Here is a 24,282-nt window from a genome sequence, read left to right on the forward strand (position 1 = left end):
ATAAAGTGAAATATATCAAAAGGAGAAATATATGTGAAATATTTACCCTTAAAATATGGACACAAAAAAAATAATCCCCTTTATATATTGATATTTTGAAATGTGGACAAAAAAGAAGAATTTCATTTATATATTGTTATAGATATGTAATTTCATTTTAATAACAATAAAAAAAATATTAATGAAAAAATATTATTTTTTTTGTACAGTGTTTGTGTGACGTGAATTTCCTTTCAAACCATAGCAACTTTTTTTTTTCTTACGTAGGGATGAAAGGAAAATTTGAATTCTCGATGGTGGTTTAATAAACACAAATATTTACCTATTTTTTTACGTTTATCTAAATATATGATATAAAAGTTATTATTAATCTAATTGTTAGTTTTTTATTTGTCGAATTAATATTTACTTTTAAATACAAATTTATTTAATTTTAATTGTTTTCGATAAATATATATCCAGGTTTAATCCATAGTAACACCCGAAAATAAATTTTATCAGAATTTATACATCTACCCACAATTAGCACAGTGGGTTCATTCAGTGAGGTATGTGTCTTTTCATATATTAAACATTTATATGTCAATTTTTTATCTGTCCTCAAATAATATTTTGTAACCTCGTAACCTCTCTATCACATAAGTATAGTGTTGTGTCTTTTCATATATTATTAATTTTGATAGACGATTAATACTACTCTTGTAATATATTACTCAGTTTGAAAGTATTATTTCTTTTTATTGTTGTTTGCAACTGCGCCTATTAAAGCTTATTTCAAAAATAAACCCTTTACTTTTTAATAATAAAATAACTGGTATTATATCTTATCTTATTTAACAACAATAATCAAATCAATTATTTAATGAATACCGCACGTCTATTCTATCTATAACATATATTTGTAAGACATTTTTTTTATTATTTATAAACCCTCACTCAAATTATATTGATTCATGTTTGAGAAATCTATCACCACCATACTTTTTACTAGGAACGTCAAAAAAATCCGTACTCGCATGTATTTATGGATAAAATTCACAAAGGTTACATGATCCGTACCTGTGAATACATGTACCTGCTATACTCTAATTTAAATTAAAAAAATAAAAAAACATGATTAAAATATTAACAAATTGATTTTGAATGAGTTATTTGGACTTTATTTAAAATGTATGAATGTCATGTATTGTATTTTATTTGAATTTATGATTAAAATATATTATTAAATATTTATTTTTATTTCTGTGTAAATACTGCGGGTACCCGTGGATATTAAAAAATTATGCGAATAACCGCATAATAGATACTCGACATATATATATATATATATATATATATATATATATATATATATATATATACGAATACGGAATAAATATTTATCCAACAAATAAGATACGAATAAATTATTATCCGTACCTTACCCGTTCTGTTGATATCCTATTTCCAACTCTCCTATTTTTGTGGTTTGTAGGTTCGATGTAGTGAAAATTGGAATCGTATTCTACTATATGAGAGGTGAAAGAATAAAATCCTAAGTGTAAACGATTGGGTTTTAGGAAATAGCTAATACCAGATGAGATTGCAGTGGCTATATAGTAAAAGCAGAATTGGTTAAATTTTAACTGAGTTAACTAAACCTAACTTCATATTCCATCAATTACTTTTTAATCGTTAGCTATTAACAAAAACACGTTCCTTTTTTATCAGTTACTTCTTCTACCCTAAGGAAAAAAAATGTTAAAAAATATATAACAGGAAACATAAATATAATTTAAAATAAAAAATACTAAAAAAAGTAAAAAATCTCATTAACATTTCATTAAAATAGAAAGTTTAAGTATTTCTTACCTCTTGAATAATTATAGTTATCTTTTAATTTAATTGAGGTAGTTAGGGGTGAGCAAACTATGAGCTCCATGCAACCGAAAAGTCCTAACAAAAAAATTGATCACAAAGTCGATTTTTGTAGAATACAATTATTTTTGTATTAATGATTGTTTGGTTTACATGTTAACTAGGCATAAAGACTGTTTACTTGATAATATACAGCCTAAAAATATATTTTTTCATAATTAATTATTAATTTGTTTAACCACACTACAAAAAAATTTAAGACTATTGACAAAATTGTACTGACGAATTTATATTTTTTGGTAAATTCAAATTTTCGACAAATTTTAATATTTTAATTAAAAAAAAATCTGTTGGTAATATAGATTTCAATTATCAACGAAAAAGATAAAGATAATTTCAAGGATGAAGAAAATGAATCAGTATACATTATTTATTTCAGTCGATTTGTTAGAAGTGGATTTTAAGCCTAACTCAATCCCATAAAACAGATTTGTAAGGTGAGATTTGCACCTCATTCATATACTATGAAATTATCTTATCTCTGGTCAACGTGAAATTTCCTATCGTTAATAAAATATATTACTAAAATATCTCATTTGTAATGGTACAATATATGAACTTTTTGGAATTAAATCAAATTTACTATTCTCGTCTTATTGCGATTTTAATAAATATAAGGGAAAAGACAGAAAAGATAGAGACAAAAGCAATTGGTTTCAAATGAAAGGTTATGCGCCTGCACATACAGCACTTTTGTAGAGTGGAATTGTTTCAATATTTTATCTCTTTCAGTCTTTCATTTAAGCCAAGTTCCACACATCAAAAACACTTATCATTACCTGAACTCAACTCGCATTATACCATTTCTTGAACAAAAAATAAATAAAATCTTAACAACTCCCACAGTTGAAAAAGTATGCGCTACATAAAACAAAATCAAAATCACAGCAATTGTAGTGGTGACGTTTACAAATGACATAAATGCATTTTCCTTAGTTTTGTTGTGATCTGCAATTGAGATGGGAACAAGGTGATGCAGAACCAAGTTACATGATTTACCATGTTACAAAGATTGACTTGTGATGTAATACGAGGCATGTTTGAGATTCTTAAAAGATCTCAGTCACGTCATCGGGTTGGGTTTATAGATACATGTTTGTACAGAAAGTTTAAACTCAACTCTCACCATATTGTTATTTTTTGCTTCTTATGTGTCGTATTAAACAAGTGCCTTTTGCTTTGTAATTTGTCGTACTCGTGTGATAAAAACACACCTATTACTTCATGCTATCATTGGTTAGTCTTTATAGAATCATAGGCACCTATTTTAATATTTCCCATTTCCCTATACATCTTCTTTCTTCTTTTCTACCTTTGCCACTCACCCATATCAGTCCAAAACAATTCTTCACATCCACCACAAAACTCATCATTAATTCTTCAATACTCGGTTATAAAATTGTTTATGTTTATGTTTACGTTTAAGTTAATTAAGTGGCATTTAGTTTCTACAAATTACGATTTCTTAATTATCTTTGTTTGTTCCTTGGATATGTTTTTGTATAGTTTTGCTTTCAAAAGTTTAAAGTGTAGTCACTTCTGATCATTCATTATTTGTATTATACAAATTTTTGGCAAATAATCCGCTATTTAGTTTTTTTTTTTTAATGTTCATTGATGTAGCAATTTTAAATTTTCATCGAATAAATTGTACAAAATATTTAAATTGTAATGTGCACTTATCAGGAGATGTAATTATACTAAAACATTCTACTATAATTTATATTTAAAAAAAAGAGAGAGAGAAGAAAATAGCCTAATTTTTAGAGATGTCTCTTTTTTTTTTTATCAACTTATGTAATTTATGTTTAAAGAGTATAAGTTTAGCAAAAATTAAAAAGTTAAACAGTATATAAAAGGAAAAAAAAATTATTACCTTGATTGAAGATAATAATGTTGATGCGTTTGAGTTGTTTCTACTTGACTCTCTCAAGTGAACCCTCAAATGATCCACTAGTTTAAATCAAATATGAAAGTTAGAGATATGTTATGCATAATATATTGAAATAACATGTTGGACATTAAATTTCACTATACGGAACTGAAAAAACTTTTTTTTTTTTTTTAATTTAGGAAACCTGATTTATTTTTTCAATATTCTTTTACTAAATACCATCCCTACACACCACATACTTAATACAAGTTTTATATGTCAATTTTAGGGACATTTCATAGAAAAAAAAAACTTCATTGTGTTGTGCATTATTGTATGATTGTGATGGGCAAAAGTAGCACTGTCCGTAATTTGGGTCCTTAGACCCAATTTTTTCATAAAATAAACATTCCTGCAAAAAACAAATTCCAGTATAGATGCCTGTGAAAAAAAAATATAAAAAAACGATTAAAATGATACTTTAAACCGTTAAAATTGACTTCTCTTGCTACTTAGTTTTCATTTATGTTATATGTTCTGTTGGAATTTTAGATCATTCAAATCGTTTTACGTCATTTATAATTCAGAGAAAAAAAAGAAAAAAAACGATAATGATGATAAAACAAGACTATTTTGGGTAATTCTCTTCCATTTATGTAAAATCTGAGCATGATTATGTAAAAATGTGGTGTAGTATACATATTAAACTTCAACTAGAGGGTTTAACTTTTGTTTGCAATACTATTTTATTTTTATTCTCATGGGCTCAACTTCCCAACCATTGTGGCCCAGTTAACAGGCCCAAAGTTCACCACAACAGAAAACTATGTTTGAGGGTCAAAAAATGATAAGCGAAGATCAAATTATAATTATAAAAAAGTTTTATTTTATAGTTAGGGTTTAACTCTTGTTATAGCATAGTTATGATTCGACATGCAACCTACATCATAAATATATTAGTCATTTTAACATAAATTATTATTTATTTTATTTTTTTAGAAATTTAGATTAAGATAAAAAGTTACTGGAAGAAAAAAAAAGGAAGCCCACATGGAAAATTTAAAAAGTTGTTATATTTTCTAAAATTGCACCCAACTCGAATGCTTAAGTTAATCTCCATTCAACTATTTTTACTAGATAAATTAGATGTGACTTCCATGATCAACATGCAAATCATAATATATTTAGTATAATTAGAGTTCAAACTCAGATTTTTGTATAGCATTCAATATCACGTTATCATAAAATAGATAACGCGAAGTGTACTTTATGATAATCATAGAAATATCACAACTTCTTTATTACTTATGATTTACTTTGTTTATTTATCTCAAATATATCCAACATAGGTTGGGAAAGCAACAATCCAGAAGCTATTATTTTAAATACATTCGTAGGTGTTTAAAATTTTTTTATAAGAAATAAAAGTAGAAAATCTCATCGAAGACTAAGTGCGACGAATAATAATGGGAGCACCATATTGTGGCTTGAGAGTAAGAAAAGTAGTTGGAGCATGAACATAAGTGGGTGAGAGATGGAAAGAGAAGTGTTGAAGAATGAAAGCCAGAGCCATCTTTGCTTCTGTGAAGGCAAAGTTTTGACCAGGACAAATTCTTGAGCCCCAACCAAATGGATAGAAAGCAATATGGTCCTTTGAAGCTTTTGAGATCCCTTCATTGAATCTAGCTGGGTTGAACTCTTCAGGGTTATCCCAATAGTTGTTATCATAATGAAGAAGTAATAAGGGTAAACTCACTTCAACCCCTGCTGGAATTAACATGTTTCCCACTCTTGTTTCACACCAATTGTATTTGTAAAGGACTGCTACAGGAGGATATAATCTCAAAACTTCATACAGTATCATTGACACCTGCATATAGTCAAACACTTGAGGGTCATTTTTTATTTATTTATTCAAACTAATCATTACAACAACACACAATTGAACTTACAATCTTGAGATGATTAATGTCTTCATAGTCAAGTGTTTTTTTGCCAAAAATCTCCAACACCTCTGTTCTTGCCTTCTCTTGCCAATTTGGATGCATAGATAAAATAATCATAGTCCATGCAAGCAAGTTGGCCGTGGTCACTTGGCCAGCAAAGTATAACAACTTGCATTCCTCAATCACATCATCTATTGTTAAAGAATCACTTTGTTCTTTATATTGTAACAGTGTAGTTAGTAAATCATGCTCTTTTACTTTATTCTCTTTCATTGCCTGCTCTTTCTTCTCTATCATATCTCGTAACATAGTTTTGATTTGGATATCTAGATTGTACCTGCGCTTGTTCTTTGTGGTTGGTAAAAATCTATGTTCGTGCAATCATGAAAGCTAAAGTGAGTACAAATCATCCAAACATCTTTGTGAAGTTAGTATTTAGTTTAAAATATTAGGTTACACTTTAAGGCTCATTTTAGTTGAACAAGGTTTAAGTTTACATAAACAAACATAATGGTTTATGTGTTGTACCTGAAACCTGAGATATAGATGTTGTTCAAGGCTTCGTTGACCAAGATTTCTTGCTCCTTTTGCAGTTCAAAAATTTTCTTTCCTTCTTGGTAGCTACTTCCAAAGGTTGTTCGAGCTATCACATCACCAGTAAGAATGTCGAATTCTGAACAAACATTCACTTCATACCATCCACGAGCTTCTACCAATTTTTCCCATCGCTCGATCATGTTGCAACAGCTGCTTGAAAATGCTGGCACCATTGCCTGTAATATAACTTAAGCTATATATATCAACACTTACAAGATTGTCGCTTAACCTTGACTATAATCGTGTAAGATTGAACTATTTGATCATTGGTCATTGTTGGAATTGGATAATCGATAAAAAGTTACCATTTACTAGTATTTAAGACAAAAAGAGCATAGAAGGAAAGTGTTTGGAATATAAAAAAATTACCTTCAACTTCTCAAGGTGGAAAGCAGATGTTACCACCCTTCTACGTTTGCTCCAACTTTCGCCTTCTAACGAAGACAATCCTAACGATAGAATATCGACGAAAGGATTACGTGGTGGCTTCACAAAGTGCCCTTTATTGTTTGTTAAAACCAATCGTGCGAGTTCTGCATCTGCTATTATGAGTCTTGGTCTTCTTCCAAACCAACATAGTGATATTTTTCCTACATATATAACATTACTTTGATTAATCATTTGCTACAAAAGCAATAAAATTAACTTAATCCTAGTAAAAGTAACATGTTAGAAGTGCTTCTTAAGAGTGATGATGATGGTAAAACTAAGTTACCATGTTGCTGAACCATTTTGTGCTGGAAAGGGATGACTCGAGGGATAATGTGATGGTGGAGGGAGATGGTTTTTGATGATGCCTTTTGGACACAGTCCTTCATGTCTAAAGTGTCACCAGTAAAAAATTTGTATGAAGTTCCTCTGATCCCTTGCTTCCTCAACAATTTCTCAATTTTTCTAGGTCTCCACCACATAGTGTTCACAAAACTAATCATTACATAGAAAAGTAGTAAGGCAAAGCACCATGCCATAATTTTCAACGTGCTATATTCCATGTTTTTAAACTGGTAGAGCAAATAAAAGGGCTATTTCTACCACAATGAAATGAAGATAGAATAGTGGTGAAATTGAGGATTAATATAAGTGTGTCAAAGTATATTTTTTCTAAATATAACTATGGAAGAAACCTAAAGCTTTGATGAAAGAATATTTCTTTCAGGTGAATGGGCCAAGAAGATGCATTCAAGCTTTCAAAATCAAAACTTACGTACTTTATATAAAGGATTTGCCTTCTCTTACCTACTCTTTCTTATTTCAGTATTATTTGATGATTTTAAACTTCTAATCCTTATTAGTATTAATATATCATAATAATAATAAAATAAATTATAAGTTAAAAATTAGACATGAGAAATTTCTCTTGCCAATTTAATAAACTGGTTTACCATTTCAAAATTTACAAACTAAGACTTTATCATCTTATATCACTATAAATATTTTACATTTATTAAATGTTTTTCTATAATATGTTTACTTTAGTTTTAAATATCAATAATTTTAAAAGGAGTGTAGTATATATACAAATTCATGAAATAAAAATTATGTTCATTTTTGTTTTAATTGAACCACCCTCCCAATTAGTTAATGGGTACAGTGTTGCGTGGGCAAGTGCAATAAAATAGGTTAAGGCCATAAGTACTAATCTTCCAATTAGTTAATGGATGGACCCATGATTTACGATTTTTCCCTTTTGGTCAGAACCCTTTATGTATCAAATACTCCTATATCATGCATGTTTGTATATTCTAAACGATGGAAGTAACAAAAATTAACACGGATATATTAGATTTAGTACTACATGGATAAGGATCAATGTTGAAGTTGTATGTGAAGAGAAATGAAAAATCAATTTGAGAAAGAACATAGCAAAACATATATCACTATCACAACTTAATTTGTTTGTCTATATCAAGAAATTCAAGATTTTGAAAACATTAAATGTACTTGATTTTTGATTCCTGCTTACTTATTATTAGCATAGCATCTTATTGCATAAAACATACACGAAATAACCATTTTTTTTCCAATAATAATTTATTACAAATTTCATTGACAGCCTTTTTAGTTTTAAAGAGTGGAAAGTTTAACGACTATTATATATGTAATTCTATAATTAAAATGTTATAATCTCATATCTATCAATTACTGTCAGACGATTCACTCACACAGTCTAATATAAAATTATGTAAAAAAAACTTCCTAATCATAATTATTATTACTTATTAATATAATTATATTATTATTATTATTATTAACATTGACATAAAGTATTATTAGCATTATTAATATTAGTATTATTATTTGATATTATTATTATTCACATTAGTATAACTATTATTAATTTAATAATATTATTATTAATAATTTATTTTATTATTGTTATTATTATTAACATTGACATTAACTTTATTAACATTATTATTAATAATAAATAATTTTTATACTATTACAAAGAACACCAATACAAAATTAATATATTTTATTTAATATAATATTCAATTAAAAAATCTAAATCAAAATTTTAATCATATAAACATACGTCACTAAATATAAAAAACATATATAATAATATAAATCATTTATTTAAATATAGTAATAATTAGATTACTCAATTAACTAATAATAAATAACAACACCAATTCCTGCACAATAATTAATTGCAAAACTTGATATACTAAATCGAAACGTGTATTGAAAAATTTCCTCTAATGGAATGGTAGAGTTGTTTAACTGCAGCCATGAAATCCAATGACACAATTTACAGTTAAGTCTTCAGATTTAGTTTGATAGTTCTCAGTTCCATACATCAAATAACTTATAATTACAACACAATTTACAGTTAAGCCTTCTTATTTAGTTTGATGGTTCTCAGTTCCATATATCAAATAACTTATAATTAATTCTTTATTTTTTAAATGTTATCTTATTATTTTATTTATTTAAATGTTACATTTATAATTCTACGTAATTAAATCACTTAAATATAATTATTTAAACAAATTATTTATTTAAATATAATAATAATAATAATAATATTCAATTTTGGAATATAGAAAGAAAAAAAATGACCATGGGCATGCAGAGTTCATACTAGTTTTGAACAAACGTATAATTGATACCATCCATGAGGTTGTACTATTTTTTTTTCCCCTAAATACATTAGAAAAATGTTATTTGATATTATAATTTACTACAAATTTAAAATTAAGAAATACTTTCCAAATAATAAACGACACAAAAAGTTATGATTTTCAATAAATTTTAGTATTTTATAAAATCTGATAAAAAAAATATTACTAACTATTATTATATTAGTATCATTGTAATTGAGATCCCGTTTTAGTGTGACAGATTCAAATTTAAAATTTAAAAAAAAGTTGAAATTTAATTTTATGTTGAGTATATAAATTAAATTTTTTAATTATTTAGATATTTATTTGAAAATATTACTTTCTAGAAATATAATTTTTATTAAGTTTTTCAAGTTAATTTTCATTTGTTTTTCTACTAGAATGTGTCACTAAGAAAGGGAGGTAAGTGTTTACTCATAAGATCAAAGTAATTTTTTTTCTTCTCTCATATCTCAAGCTTTTTTTTTTCTTTTTTTTCAATTATATACAAGATTTTTGCTATCGCACCTGAGATTAAATTCAAATAATAGATTCATACTTAATTTTGGATTTATGAAAAACAAAAGTAGAAAACTTCATGGAAAACTAAATGCGACGAATAATAATGGGAGCACCATGTTGTGGCCTAAGAGTAATAGAAGCAGTTGGAGCATGAACATAAGTGGGTGAGAGTTGGAAAGAGAAGTGTTGAAGAATGAAAGTCAAAGCCATCTTTGCTTCTAAGAAGGCAAAGTTTTGACCAGGACAAATTCTTGAGCCCCAGCCAAATGGATAGAAAGCTATATGGTCCTTTGAAGCTTTTGAAATCCCTTCATTGAATCTACCTGGGTTGAACTCTTCAGGCTTATCCCAATAGTTGTTGTCATAGTGAAGAAGTAACAAGGGTAAACTCACTTCAACCCCTGCTGGAATCAGCATATTTCCCACTCTTGTTTCACACCAATTGTATTTGTTAAGGACTACTACAGGAGGATATAATCTCAAAACTTCATACACTATCATTGACACCTGCATACAGTCAAACACTTATGGGTCATTTTTTTATTTGTTCAAAGTAATCATTACAACAACACACAATTGAACTTACAATCTTGAGATGATTAATGTCTTCATAGTCAAGTGTTTTTTTGCCAAAAATCTCCAACACCTCTGTTCTTGCCTTCTCTTGCCAATTTGGATGCATAGATAAAATAATCATAGTCCATGCAAGCAAGTTGGCCGTGGTCACTTGGCCAGCAAAGTAAAACAACTTGCATTCCTCAATCACATCATCTGTTGTTAAAGAATCACTTTGATCTCTATATTGCAGCAATGTACTTAATAAATCATGCTCTTTTATTTTATTCTCTTTCATTGCCTGCTCTTTCTTCTCTATCATATCTCGTAACATAGTTTTGATTTGGATATCTAGGTTGTACCTGCGCTTGTTCTTTGTGGTCGGTAAAAATCTAGGTTCATGCAATCATAAAAAGGTGGAGTGAGTACAAATCATCCAAACATCTTTATGAAGCTTAAAATATTAGGTCAGACTTTCAATTTCATTTTATTCCAATATGTTTATGTCAAATTTGTATATTAAAACCAAAAGGTCACTATCATAGTGGAACCTGATAAAAAAAAACAGTTCACTATATTTGTAGTTCATGGATTTTAGAATAGGATTGGCTTTGAAAGACCCAACATGAATAATGTTTGGTTTTGATGGTTGAACAAGGTTTAAGTTTTCTTAAACAAACATAATGTTTTATGTGTTGTACCTGAAACCTGGGATATAGATGTTGTTCAAGGCTTCGCTGACCAAGATTACTTGCTCCTTTTGCAGTTCAATAATTTTCTTTCCCTCTTGGTAGCTACTTCCAAAGGCTGTTCGAGATATCACATCACCCGTAAGAATGTCGAATTCTGAACAAACATTCAATTCATACCATCCACGAGCTTCTACCAAATTTTCCCATCGCTCGATCATGTTGCAACAACTGCTTGAAAATGCTGGCACCATTGCCTATAATACAACTTAAACTATATCACCACTTGCAAGATTGTTGCTAAGATTGAACTATTTGATCATTGCTGGAATTGAATAATCGACAAAAACTTACCATTTACAGGTGTTAAAGACAAAAAGAGCAGGAAAAGAAAGTGTTTCAAATATAAAAAGTTACCTTCAACTTCTCATGGTGGAAAGCAGATGTTACCACCCTTCTACGTTTGCTCCAACTTTCTCCTTCTAACGAAGACAATCCTAACGATAGAAGATCGATGAAAGGGTTACGTGGTGGCTTCACAAAGTGCCCTTTCTTGTTTGTTAAAATCAATCGTGCGAGCTCCGCATCTGCTATTATGAGTCTTGGTCTTCTTCCAAACCAACACATTGAAATCTTTCCTACACATATATAACATTACTTTGATCAATCAAGCACTACAAAAGTAATAAAACTAACTTAACCACAAAACTAAAATGTTAGATGTGCTTTTTAAAAGTGATGATGATGGTAAAACTAACTTACCATGTTGTTGAACCATTTGGTGCACAAAAGGGATGACTCGAGGGATGATTTGATGGTAGAGGGAGATGGGTTTTGATGATGCCTTTTGGGCAGAATCCTTCATGTCTAAAGTGTCACCAGTAAAAAGCTTGTATGAAGTTCCTCTAATCCCTTGCTTTCTCAACAATTTCTCAATTTTTCTGGGTCTCCACCACATAGTGTTCATAAAGCTAATCATTATATACAAAAGTGGCAAGGCAAAGCACCATGCCATAATTCTGAACATGATATATTCCATGTTTCTAAACTGGTAGAGCAAATAACAATGCTATTTCCACCACAATGAAATGAAGATAGAATAGTGTTGAAATTGAGGATTAATATAAGTGTGTCAAAGTTTTTTTTTTAATATAACTGAAAGAAACCTAAAGCTTAAAAAACTTAGGATGAAAGAATATTTCTTTTAGGTGAATGAGCCAAAAAGATACATTCAAGCGTTCAAAATCAAAACTTAAGTATTTTTATATAAAGGATTAGGCTTCTCTTACCTACTCTTTCTTATTTTAGTGTTATTTGATGATTTTAAAATTCTAATCCTTATGGCAAATTAATTAGATATGAGAAATTTCTCTTGCCAAATAGAATCATAAGGTAATTTGACCTATCACGTCCAAATTAATAAACTGGTTTATCATTTCCTTACGAACTATTATCATCTTATATCACTATAAATATTTTACATTTATTAAATGTTTTTGTATAATATGTTTACTTTAGTTTTAAATATCAATAGTTTTAAAAGGAGTGTAGTATATATAAGTTCATGAAATAAAAAAATGTCCATTTTTAGTTTAATAGAACCACCCTCCCAATTAGTTAATGGGTACAGTGTTGCGTGGGTAAGTGCCATTAAATACGTTAAGGCCATAAGTACTAATCTTCCAATTAATTAATGGATGCACCTATGCCTTACGATTTTTCCCTTTTGTATGAAATCCTATCTGTGCATGATGATTTTTTTAACAATTTTTTTTCTTTTTAATTTTAAGATAATATATATTTTTCTAATTTTAATTTTTTATTATGTTTTGAAAAAAATTGGAGATGTATGAAATAAATTATTTAAAATTTCTAATTCTACTTTATATACAGATTATTAAATAAAAAACATTATATTTAATTTTTTTTAAAGATCAATATTTACAATAAGAAAAATATCAAATTACTTTGCTATATTTTTCTACGGTCTTTTTACAAAACTTTTAATTTAACTTTATATACAGAGTATTAAATAACAGTTTATATTTTTAAAGATCAATATTTACTATATGAAAAAGATCAAATTAATAAGTAATAGTTGTTAAAAAAATAGAATAATCCCTTTCTTGATATGATCAAGTATGTACCTAGTTTTAATCACCATTCACCTAGTTATTTGGCAGCGTTTCTTTTATTAATTTCTAATTGGACAACCTAACTTATATTCTTAGTATTTTTGTCTGGACTTTAAAAACTGGGGCCCAAATTTTTGAAGTCCATAGTATTATTTATTTTTTACTTTATGCTGGGCCACAAGCAGAACCAACCCGAAGAAAAATTTAGTGAAATTTTATAATTTTTCCAATCCAACGGTTAGGATACAAATATTGGTGGGTAGTAAATTACATTTAAACTTTTCAGATAAGTCATGAGAAGAAGAAAGCAAAATTAAACTTGAGAGAGTAAACATGTAATAATTTGTAGAAAAAGAGCGTTCTATAATGCAATATATTTAGCATTATTAGAGTTCAAATTAAGATTTTGTAAGGGGGTATGTAATCTTACAATAAATTATTATCTTAATTAATCTCTTTAAACAGCAAGAGTATTTTGTTGGAGTCCACCAAAAATGCAACAATAGCGTGCATCATTTTATTTAAATAAAAAAATACGCATTTTTTTAATAAAAAGTCAAATGCTAATCTAAAACGAAAGATGCAGTTGATATTATAAAAATATTTATTTAACATATAAAAAGGTAAAAATAGATATTTTTGCTAAGAGAATATCAATGTTTATTACAGAAGCAATGTATTTATAGTTTATACAGATTTAAGTAGTCGATTTCTTGTTTTAAGTTTTGCTTCTTACGTTAGTAACATAGTTTTATTCATTAGATTGTAGTCATCGATTTTTTTTTTTTAAATACAGGGATAATATTTCATTCCCTATATATATTGTTTAGGAGAATAAATTTAATATTTTTAAAAAAATTGTTTTTAGTTAATGGTAAATAAATAGATGTGAGATAAAAAAATTTCAAAGATTTTCAAACCTTAGTTTTAATCAAAAAAGAAATAAAAAAAAAGAGAGATGAAAAAAAGAAAAAAAAAAGATGGAAGAGTCTAATTTGTCTTTAATTATCATTTTTTGTATGGTCTCAGTTCAACTACTTAATATATTTACTTCACTCTTTGTTTGTCTACCATTTATGTTCCGATAGAGAATATATAGTTATATGATTTTAATAATTAAAAGCAATATAACAATATCTCTTCTAGTGATCAAAATCAATATTACTGATAGATGAGTAATATTGAGGAAAATGTGTGATAGATGGATAGGAGTGAATGCGGTGCATCATAACCATTATATAGTTAATCTCCAAAACCTTTAAAGAAATGTGGGTAGTTATTGTTTGAAAAATTTGGAAACACAAAAATGAGGTAATATTTAAGAAGGGAAGTAGAATCGGAGAGAATATTTTATATGGCACAAATGCATGCATGGACATGGATGAAACATAAACTATCCAATATAACATTCTCATGTAATGATTAATACCAATGCTCGATTCAATACCTAAAGACACACTTGTTTTTCTTTTTGGAATTACCCATGGTATCTATATACTTTATATATAGAAGACAAGTGTTTTCCTCCCTTGCAGAAACCGTGTCCGCGAAAATTCAACTTTTCTCAACTTCATTTCTTATAAGATGGACACTAAAATAGCAACTTTATTTCTTATAAGATAGACACCAAAATAGATAAGTGAATTAATGTTGATTAAGACTGAAATAAAGATATCAATAACATGCTACAGTGAACAATTAATATGAAGTTGTACCAACAAAACGTCAAGAGATGTAAGGAAAGAAATGAGACATATGATATTTGTATAGAGAGAAACCTGAAGTGGAAAAATGTAAAACTTTTTTTTAGAAGATCTCAATTATTTTGTTTTGTTATTTTGTATTTTTCATAGTTTTTTATTTTTTTAAATGGATTAGAATACATACTCCAAATCTAATATTAATATATTTTTTGTTCGTGAAAAAAATTAATAACTTATAAGACTTGCCAGTAACTCTATAATTTATTCTACAGTTAATTTTTTATAAAATAATTGAGATTATTTTGTTGGACTCCTTTACTAATTAAATATGTGTCGGTGTACTTAATAGAAAAAAAAATCTTCTAAATATATTGTTAAAAAAAGTAATATTGGTAAAAGGTTTTAGTTGAATAAATTTTATAAGTATTGTAATAGTACTAAGGGTTTCATGTGATGTGTTGAAACATGTTTTTGAGATGGTGAATTGAGTAATTTTTGAAGTAAATTTATCCTATGAAATGATTTAAATGTATGAAGGTAGTGAAAGACAGGGTGCAGGTGTCAGGTGGGTGGCCCCCCAGCCTCTGCAGTGTAAAGTGAAGAAGAAGAAGAAGTGTGATTTTGAAATTTGAAGTGAGCGATGACCGTTAGATGTTGCAGACACCAAATTAATGGCAGAGACATGAGAAGGACGTAGTTGATGTGCAGGCAACACGTCTATTCTATACTTCTTCCAAACCCTCTCTTTTCTATACACGTGTCTTAACAAAACCATCCCTTTGCCCCACCCTCATTATTACACACACATTTCCAACTTCAATAACACAAACAAAAACATCAATGCCATTAATTACATTATCATGTTTTTTTCAAAACCATTCAAATAATCAAATACATCATCTATTAATACTATATGTATATATATGGACATACCCACTGAAAGAATGTCTTCCATCAACTTTATAAAATTCGTAAACAATATATCCCTGAGTAAAATTTATAAGTAATGTTACTCACGAGAAATTTACTTGCAGATGTTTTATTATAGGTAAATTATTAATTATCAATGACTTTTTATTTTTGTATAGTATTATCTAAATCTCAAATTCTATTCTCTTTTCGGTTGGCATGTGGGGTTTAAACGAAAAAAAATTGTTTTGTTTTGCTGACTTTAATGAGAGGAGATGTAGAGATCACAAGATATGAAAATTCAGTTATTAAACCAAAATTGTAGTTTACAAGTGAAGAATAAAGTATTATACTTAATTAATGCTCATTAATTTAAATTCAATTTAAGTTCAATATGTGTTTATTATGGTTTTTTTATGTTTATGGTGTAATTATACTTGATAATTACTGAAATTAATAATTTTTAAAAAATTATCTAATATGGAAAAATCGTATCAAACTTATACTATCCCAAAAGAACAAGTCATATGTCACGAATATATATTTTTTAAGAATAAATAAGCCGTACTCAACAAATACGATTCTAGTCTAATATTAATATTAATATATTATTTTTTATTTAAAAATGAAGTCGTATATGAATTAGATGACTTAATAACAAGTCGTAATTTTTATTGGCGATTTCTTGAACATATAAATTATGATTGTGGTGTGCGACTCTTTGGAATGAAGTTTACGACTTCAATATTATTTATTTTTTATTTTTTAGTTAAAATGATAAATTTAGTTTTATTATGATTGATGTCTAACTTTTTTTTAAAATAATGGAAGATGTATTATTAAAAGTTAAAGAAAAAAATAGCATTAGAGAAAAAGAAAAAATAATTATTAGAGAAAATGATAAAATATGTTATTAGGTAGAACTTTAAAATATATATATATATATATATATATATATATATATTATTTAATATTAGCAAATGACAAAGCATTACCGAAATTAACTAATTATTTAATGTAAATATTCTTTTGATAACTTTATATTTAAAATTTATACCATCTGTACCGTATTTATATACCGTAACATAAATTCTGTATATTATTCTATCCATATTAAATGTAAGACTTATAATTTCCATATAATTTAATTTTCTCTTCCCCAAACAAACAATTTAATGAATCGGGATTAATCGTAACAAATTAACGGTACATTAGTACTTAACAAAAGTTCATATATCACACGTGTGCTCTCCATCATAACCAAATATTTTGTATGTAACAACTGTGAACAAGATTTGATATAATAAATCTGAAATTCTCGTGTCCAAAGAAAAACGATCCCAATAATTTTTGATTAATTTGTTTTTCATACGATAAATTTTAAATGTCACATAGCACATGCCTAAGAACAAGATTTTCCTTTGTAACTTGATCCCCTGGAGGGATAACAAAAAACCAAAAAAAAAATTGCACGTTTAATAAACAATGTAAACAAAACTATAAAGTAAATAAAATATAATAACGAAGTTCTCAATAAGAGTTTTATAATAATAAAATTTTATATTATTATTTTGTTTTCTACTTCACAGTGAGTGACCAAACTCATCCGGAGCAACTCTCTTGTAAAAAGTTTCATACACACACTTTAACATTACGTACAATTTCATTACACCTTTTATTACCTTTACTTTTTCTCCCCATATCATATTATCTAATACACATATAAAAATATTAATTATATTTTTATATTCACTATACACTCTCTCCATTTAAAAGTATAGATGAGGTAGAAAAAAAAAGTATTTCACTTGTCTAATAATTGGTCTAATTAGGAATCGACCAAATCGGTCAAAATCTAATCTAAACAAGATTATTATTTTTTTTTTCATACTGTGAAAAAACTATCATATGGTATTTTATTAGTTTTTAATTTTATAAAGTCGGTTATTGAATATTGAATAATATCAAAAGAGTAAAATAATTCATATTAGATGTAACATACTTAAGTTTTGTAGTTCTTACAGTGATATGCATCATTAAGCAACTTATGTTTTACAAATTATATGGATAAAACAACATTTTTGTAGATTTTTATCTTTCTTTTTTATCATAATAGCCTTATAATATTACATCTATAATTTAATTTAGATTTATGATATCAAATAATGATTATTTTATAGAAAAAAAAATGCAACATATAAATTTGATGTATGTGTTAAATTTGTTGTATGAAATAGAGTGGTTTGCTTTGGTGATGCACCCTGAGAGTCCCGACCAAATGGCCAACACCTATCATCAACTCACCCTTCACACCGCTTCCTCATCCACTTTAAGCCCTAATCACACTATTCACCAATTTCACCATCTTCAACAATGCGACTATCCTCACTTTCACCACAACCAACATTCTCTCCAATTCTTCCAACAACAACCCCAACATCTCGCAGAGCTCAATTCTTCTCTCCACCCCCAAGAACAATCCACAACCGCTGCGTCGTTTTGGTATAATTCCCTTTTCTTCTTACACTATCGTTTTATAATTCTGTTTCCTCCATCACCACTCTCCGTCGTGTCGGTGTTGCAGGAAAGCATTCAACACGGCGCTCTCCGACGAGCACCAAGAGGTGAAGGAGAACATCGGGGAGATTGAAGATGTGTACAGAAATGAGTGGGAAATGTTAGCGACGGAAAGAGTTGAGGTTCAGGGCGGACGCAGGAGGAGGAGGGGTGGGAAAAGGAGGAGAAAGAAGAGAGAAGAAGAAAAAATGGTATCGTTTTTTAAGAGGTTGGTGAAGCGTGTGGTTAAGCAGCAGGAGGTTCTGCAGAGCAAATTGGTGGCCACGATTGAGCGAATGGAGAAAGAAAGAGCGGAATGGGAAGAGCGTTGGAGGCGTCGAGAAGCAGAAATTCACGGTAGAGAAGCGCTTATGAAAGCGCGAGAGCGAGATCTGGCTTCTGAGAGAGACTCTTGCATTGTCTCCAGCTTAGAGAAAATAACCGGTCAAAGGTTTGTTTCTGGGAAAGCTCACGACCAATTATCTACCATACATGAAAATTAACATCTACCGTGTTTGTTTCGTTTCAATTTCTCATTTTTCTTTTCTTTTTTGATTTGTGGAATTTAATAGATACAAATTTGACGTTAATATTTTGAAACGTGGATAAAAACGCGTTACGGTGAAAGAACAGTGTTGAGAAGTGAATCTTCAATTTTGAAGTACAGAGAGAGGATTTGGTGAGAGTTGAGAATGAGTGAGGTTGTGTTGTAGATGTTCATTGTCGTTTGGATTCTAAAAACCTTTTGGTATGTTAACAGATCTTCAAAGTGTTAGTCGCACTTTTTCAGCAATGGCCATTATTTTTGTTTTGCTAAATGTTTAAGAGTCCATTGTTATTTTAACGCTCATAAATTTTTTACACTTATTTAACATACATTATTTTATACTTTAATTTTTTTAAATAAAAAAAATTACTATTTTAATAACTTCTTTACTATTAAAAGTACATTATCGGGTGAAATTTTGGGTGTCAAATAATAATTTTTCTTTTTAAGAGTTCTGATCGGTTAACAACACTAGAAGACGAAAAATACTTAAATGATAATTTAAAATAAAATCATATTTTAATTATATTTATTTTATATTTTCACGTATTTATTTTATGTCTTCTAATACTATTTATTAAAAAACTAGTATTTTAGCGTGAAAAAAATATATTAATGACAATCTCAAAAAATTACGAATAAGTAAAGTGTATTTTGTTAATAAAAAGTAATGATGAATACGATTATACAGTTAAATATAATTCTATTTCCCACAAAATTATATGCCTAAATATGAGTAATTTACTTGAGTTAATAAATGTTGACATACAATAATATATATATATATATATATATATATATATATATATATATATATATATATATATATATAATTAATGAAATAAAATAATATTTACATTTGTGTTAAGTGTGAAGACTACTTCAAAAAATAGAGTAATTGTTTTTAAAAATGTTTTATCGTGATAGGGTTTATTAATATCTGATTTTTGAATTTGTTAAGACCAAATTGGATGGTCCAATGGTAGAATTTTCTATATCAATACCGATCTTACCGCGACATAGATGAACTTTTTGATGAAAAATATGTATAATTTTTTAATTTTTTTCTATACGAGTTGGAGTACCCAAGTATTATATTATATTTATATATTCTTATACTTTATACTTTATTGATAAAAAAAGAAAAATTAACATTAATCATCAGAAACATTAAAATAATAAAGTATCAACCATTAATTTTCAGGATAATTTAAAAAAATGAAATGTACAAATTAAAAACATTTCTCACTTTATTTAGGTCTATAAAATCTCCTATTAATGTCAGGAATAATTTTTTAAAAAATATTAAATGGTGTTTTCGTTAATTTGTTAGGAGGTGAAATAGTGGGCTCAGGTATTCTTATAAATACACCTCACATTGGCAACTCAAGCAATAAACAGTGTCTTCCGAGACAAAAGCTATTCTCTTCCTCAAATTCATGTTCTTGGGAAGTTTTTAGTATCAGATAATTGGAGTTCATCAAATCTTTATTGGTTTTTCAATTCATAAGGACAAATTAAGTTGTGTCGATCGTTGCATCCTTCTCCATCATTAGCAAGATTTGAAACCGATCAAGTCAAGTTTCTTTATGTTGTGACAAAGACCAAGATTTTGACAAAGAAGACAGCATAGGTGAGGATCGGCATTGTAAAATGGGTAAGACAGTGCAATAGATTATATTAAAATTACGAATTTCAATCCAAATTTTGTTGCACATTTTTCTTTAATTAAGTTCCCATTTCATTGCAACAGAGACTTTCATGTCGTACTTTCTTGTCTTATCTTGGTTTTTTTTTTTCTTTTCTTTGATGATTTCTCCATTAAAACAAATTTCATAAAACACCATTCAAGACTTATCTTGAAATCTTGATAGTCAAGCTTGAAGACACTAGGCCAGATCTATTATTACTTTACACATATCATACTTTCTGAGAAAAGAAAAAACATTACTTCATCAAACTCGCCTTAAAACATTATACAATTAAGTGTTTAGGTTTAGTGCAATAGCTATAGATACCACAGCACCTAGCACTAACCATCCCAAAGTGAAATACCCAACCAATATCGTTGGTCCAACATCTTCAGTGTCCTGCAATGACAGTTACGATGACATTCATAAAGAACCATGTTAATATTTATCTTGTAACTACAAGTTGTGGGAAGCAGAGGTACCAGTTGTGGAGGATCTTCATCTGGGATTTTTGTCTGTGTTATGTCAACCTCGAACGGCCAAATGAATGTTTCCGTATTGCCTACTCTGGCCAAACTCCAGTCATAGATTCTTCTTTCTTCTTCTGAGGACAGGATGATGTATGATTCCTAAACAAGGTAGTTCTCGATCATGAACAAATACCACAAATTTAGTGGATCGAATTTTGAATACATGTGCATTATACTCACTTTGAGAAGTTCCAATTTCTTCTCAAGTTCCTCCTCTTCTAAATTCTGACTCTTCAATTCTTGAATCTTGTTCCTATAGGCAACTCCCACCTGGTTTCAGTTCAAGCGTTAGAGACAGGTGTAAAACGTAAGTGAGTGAGTTGAAACAGAAAACGGAATTAAGGTGGTTGATTCGGACCATCTCAAAGGGACATCCTCGTGGAACACCTAGCCTACCATAATGATCTGCGTCTGTAATTGCTGCATTCTAAACCACGTCTTCATCAATTAAAAGCCCATAAATAAGAAAGTACTAAACTAAACCATGTATAAGAGTTCTGCAAAAACTTACGTAAGCCGCGGAGAATCCTTTCGACGTTAAGAGCTGAAATTAACGAATAGGGTTCCTTGGGAAGTTCAATGGAACTCTCTGAATCTACCCCTGTGTCGGAGGTCTCAGCCGAGGAGCTTCTGATGCGTAACAATCTCCGCGGTTTCAGAGTAAAAGAAACGGTGCTTGAGAAGCTAAGTTTTTGGAGTTGAGGGGTTGGAATGTTCTTAGCTGGAAGACATACTGGAGCAGTGGTAGAGGACACAGCCATTGCTTTACCTTTCTGTGGAGCGCACGCTCTGCTATTATTTTGTTATTAATCACACATGCATGGTGGGATAAGGCAACACTCCTTCGCCATTAAAAAGTTATCAATAGGGGATTCTGTCAACTGTTTAACTATATTATAAAACGACAGGATTTTGTGAACAAAAGGTTGTCGTTATAGTATAGTGGTAAGTATTTCCGCCTGTCACGCGGATGACCCGGGTTCGATCCCCGGCAACGGCGAATTTTTATAATTTTTCTTTATTTAATATTTTGACAATACCTTAATTATTTCTTTTATAGCAAAGCAGGTCGTTGTAGTATAGTGGTGACCCGGGTTCGATCCCCGGCAACGGCGATATCGTTTTTCAATTTTTGTTTATTTTATATCGTTTATAATAAATTATGTAAGATTGTATAATTGAACTGTAATGTTGTAGTATGGTGGTTACTATCTGCGCCTGTCATTTGGACGGCTCGGGTTCAAACGTGGTCAATTTTTTTTCTTCATATTATTAAGCATCATGACAATTGTGTATTTCTTTTCTACCTCTTTTACATTTATAATATCTGCAGCATTTAATATTGCTTATGTGCAGGTACCAAATACTTTTCATTCAATTTTTGTATAATCTCACATTGAAGGATTGCATTGAAGTAATATAGATCTCTGCGAATTTAATGACACATCTTTCTGTGCCCCATCCCATATCAGCATGTTGTTAGAGTTTTTTTTTTTTTTTTTCAATTAGTAATTTTTCATTAATTATTTATCCAGTTAATTTCTCTTCTTTGACTTGCTAGTTGCACTACTTCATTTGTATTTTCCTCTGATTTTACAGCATCTCATTATGCGTTGAATCTTGGGTACATATCGGTTTACCTGTCAAATTTAAGATCCACAGTGTGATAAACACATTCTCTTCTCGCAATGCTAAACTCATTTTGTGAAAGTTTACATAGCAAGCTTTGAAGGAAGCTAGCTAGTCTTGCAACACAGAGAGAGTTGTTTACAAAATTACTTAAAGAAATATCAAGAACTTGATCACGGTAGATGCTGAGCAGAACTAAATAAAAGCGTAGTGGAATAAGGCAGCTCCATCATTCCTTAGTTACATTCAAAACCCAGTACTCCACATAAATCTAAGACCTTCATTACACTTTAACAATATTAATTACACAAATCACTGTAATTTAGAATCACAGAACATAATTGAAATGTGCATACAACAAAAGAAGTTGATTGAGTGATAACCAAATTGACACAAGTTAACAGTATAATGACAACTCAGATTATGCTGATATCAACAACCACAAGTAAATCTACTTGATCTTGAAACAAAATCATCACTGTTTCAAGTTCAAACTGAATATCAAAGTGCCAGATTCATTTCTGGGCATGACGTGGCTCACTGTCTCTGAACTCATTACATATATGTTAGTAGTGTGAATGAAGATTTCAGAATTCTGATAATAGTTCATCATAGTTTTTGACCCACAAACTGTGCGGTTCATTGAATATAAAACAGATAAAACATAAACATGTTGAACCCCGGATCAAACGCAGTTGTTATTATATTATAAAGTTAAGAAGTACGAGGGTACAAAATAAAGTGCAGAAGAGATATATAGTGTGCATATATAACAGAACCAGTCGCATAAACTCACATAAAGTAAGAAATGAGAAGATTGAGAAAGGCAGAGAAATGAAAAGAAGTATAGAGCATAGTTTAAGTCCTCTTCACCGGATCAAAGTTGGCAACACCAACAACTGCTCCAAATATGGCTACCAGCACAACTCCACCGGCGAAGATGCTGAGTAGAAAGTTCTTGAGAGAAGGAGAGAAATCGGATGCAGCAGCATTAGCCACCTCCGGGATCACCATGGAGGCTGTGACGGTGGCGGCTGTGAGTCCTGTCACTGCCTTCTCCTTCAAAGATGCATTAATTTGAAGGTTGGATTTTGACGGTGGCTTTTTTGAGAGGGTCCTCTTTGGCAGTGGCTTGAAGAAGGCTTGGGATGAAGGCTTGGTGTGCGTGACAGAGGTCAGAGACAAAGCCACTGGAACAGAAGCTGAAGCCATCTCAGGAGTTGCCTTGGTTGCTCTGAACTGAAGATTCTGCTGAAGAGGTTGAAGCTCAGAGAATGGATAATGAAATTGAGATTTTGTGTTAACGTGGCACTCGTAGGTTGTCCTACGTGGGATATTCTCTACTTGCTATTGGGAGGATAACGTTATCATAATCT

At 29.3% G+C, this 24,282-nt stretch overlaps 5 protein-coding genes and 1 non-coding gene across 6 annotated transcripts; 2 read left to right on the plus strand and 4 right to left on the minus strand.

Moving 5' to 3' along the window:
• Nucleotides 1–5,211: 5,211 nt before the first annotated feature.
• Nucleotides 5,212–7,481, minus strand: LOC114162834 (cytochrome P450 CYP72A219-like). The gene is made up of 5 exons (XM_028046814.1): nt 7,049–7,481; nt 6,703–6,923; nt 6,265–6,509; nt 5,743–6,103; nt 5,212–5,660 (listed from the first exon to the last, which is right to left on the minus strand). The coding sequence occupies exons 1-5, from the start codon at nt 7,323–7,325 to the stop codon at nt 5,238–5,240; spliced, it is 1,527 nt and encodes a 508-aa protein (XP_027902615.1). The 5' UTR covers nt 7,326–7,481; the 3' UTR covers nt 5,212–5,237.
• A 2,488-nt stretch (nt 7,482–9,969) lies between these two features.
• On the minus strand, nt 9,970–12,322 carry LOC114162546 (cytochrome P450 CYP72A219-like). Its single transcript, XM_028046469.1, has 5 exons — nt 11,969–12,322; nt 11,624–11,844; nt 11,219–11,463; nt 10,549–10,909; nt 9,970–10,469 (listed from the first exon to the last, which is right to left on the minus strand). Exons 1-5 carry the CDS (start codon nt 12,243–12,245, stop codon nt 10,047–10,049), a joined length of 1,527 nt encoding a protein of 508 aa, XP_027902270.1. The 5' UTR covers nt 12,246–12,322; the 3' UTR covers nt 9,970–10,046.
• A 5,853-nt stretch (nt 12,323–18,175) lies between these two features.
• LOC114164441 lies at nt 18,176–19,306 on the plus strand. The gene is made up of 2 exons (XM_028049115.1): nt 18,176–18,455; nt 18,538–19,306. The coding sequence occupies exons 1-2, from the start codon at nt 18,208–18,210 to the stop codon at nt 19,010–19,012; spliced, it is 723 nt and encodes a 240-aa protein (XP_027904916.1). The 5' UTR covers nt 18,176–18,207; the 3' UTR covers nt 19,013–19,306.
• A 1,621-nt stretch (nt 19,307–20,927) lies between these two features.
• On the minus strand, nt 20,928–22,124 carry LOC114162922 (NAD(P)H-quinone oxidoreductase subunit U, chloroplastic). The gene is made up of 5 exons (XM_028046932.1): nt 21,789–22,124; nt 21,636–21,697; nt 21,458–21,547; nt 21,230–21,376; nt 20,928–21,146 (listed from the first exon to the last, which is right to left on the minus strand). Exons 1-5 carry the CDS (start codon nt 22,036–22,038, stop codon nt 21,039–21,041), a joined length of 657 nt encoding a protein of 218 aa, XP_027902733.1. The 5' UTR covers nt 22,039–22,124; the 3' UTR covers nt 20,928–21,038.
• Nucleotides 22,125–22,205: 81 nt separating this feature from the next.
• TRNAD-GUC lies at nt 22,206–22,277 on the plus strand. Its single transcript has one exon. It is a non-coding gene; the product is annotated as a tRNA-Asp (tRNA).
• Nucleotides 22,278–23,579: 1,302 nt separating this feature from the next.
• Nucleotides 23,580–24,202, minus strand: LOC114162462. Its single transcript, XM_028046367.1, has one exon. The coding sequence runs from the start codon at nt 24,116–24,118 to the stop codon at nt 23,765–23,767; it is 354 nt and encodes a 117-aa protein (XP_027902168.1). The 5' UTR covers nt 24,119–24,202; the 3' UTR covers nt 23,580–23,764.
• Nucleotides 24,203–24,282: the final 80 nt, after the last annotated feature.

Source organism: Vigna unguiculata, chromosome 9, assembly GCF_004118075.2.
Source record: "Vigna unguiculata cultivar IT97K-499-35 chromosome 9, ASM411807v1, whole genome shotgun sequence".
NCBI lineage: Eukaryota > Viridiplantae > Streptophyta > Magnoliopsida > Fabales > Fabaceae > Vigna > Vigna unguiculata.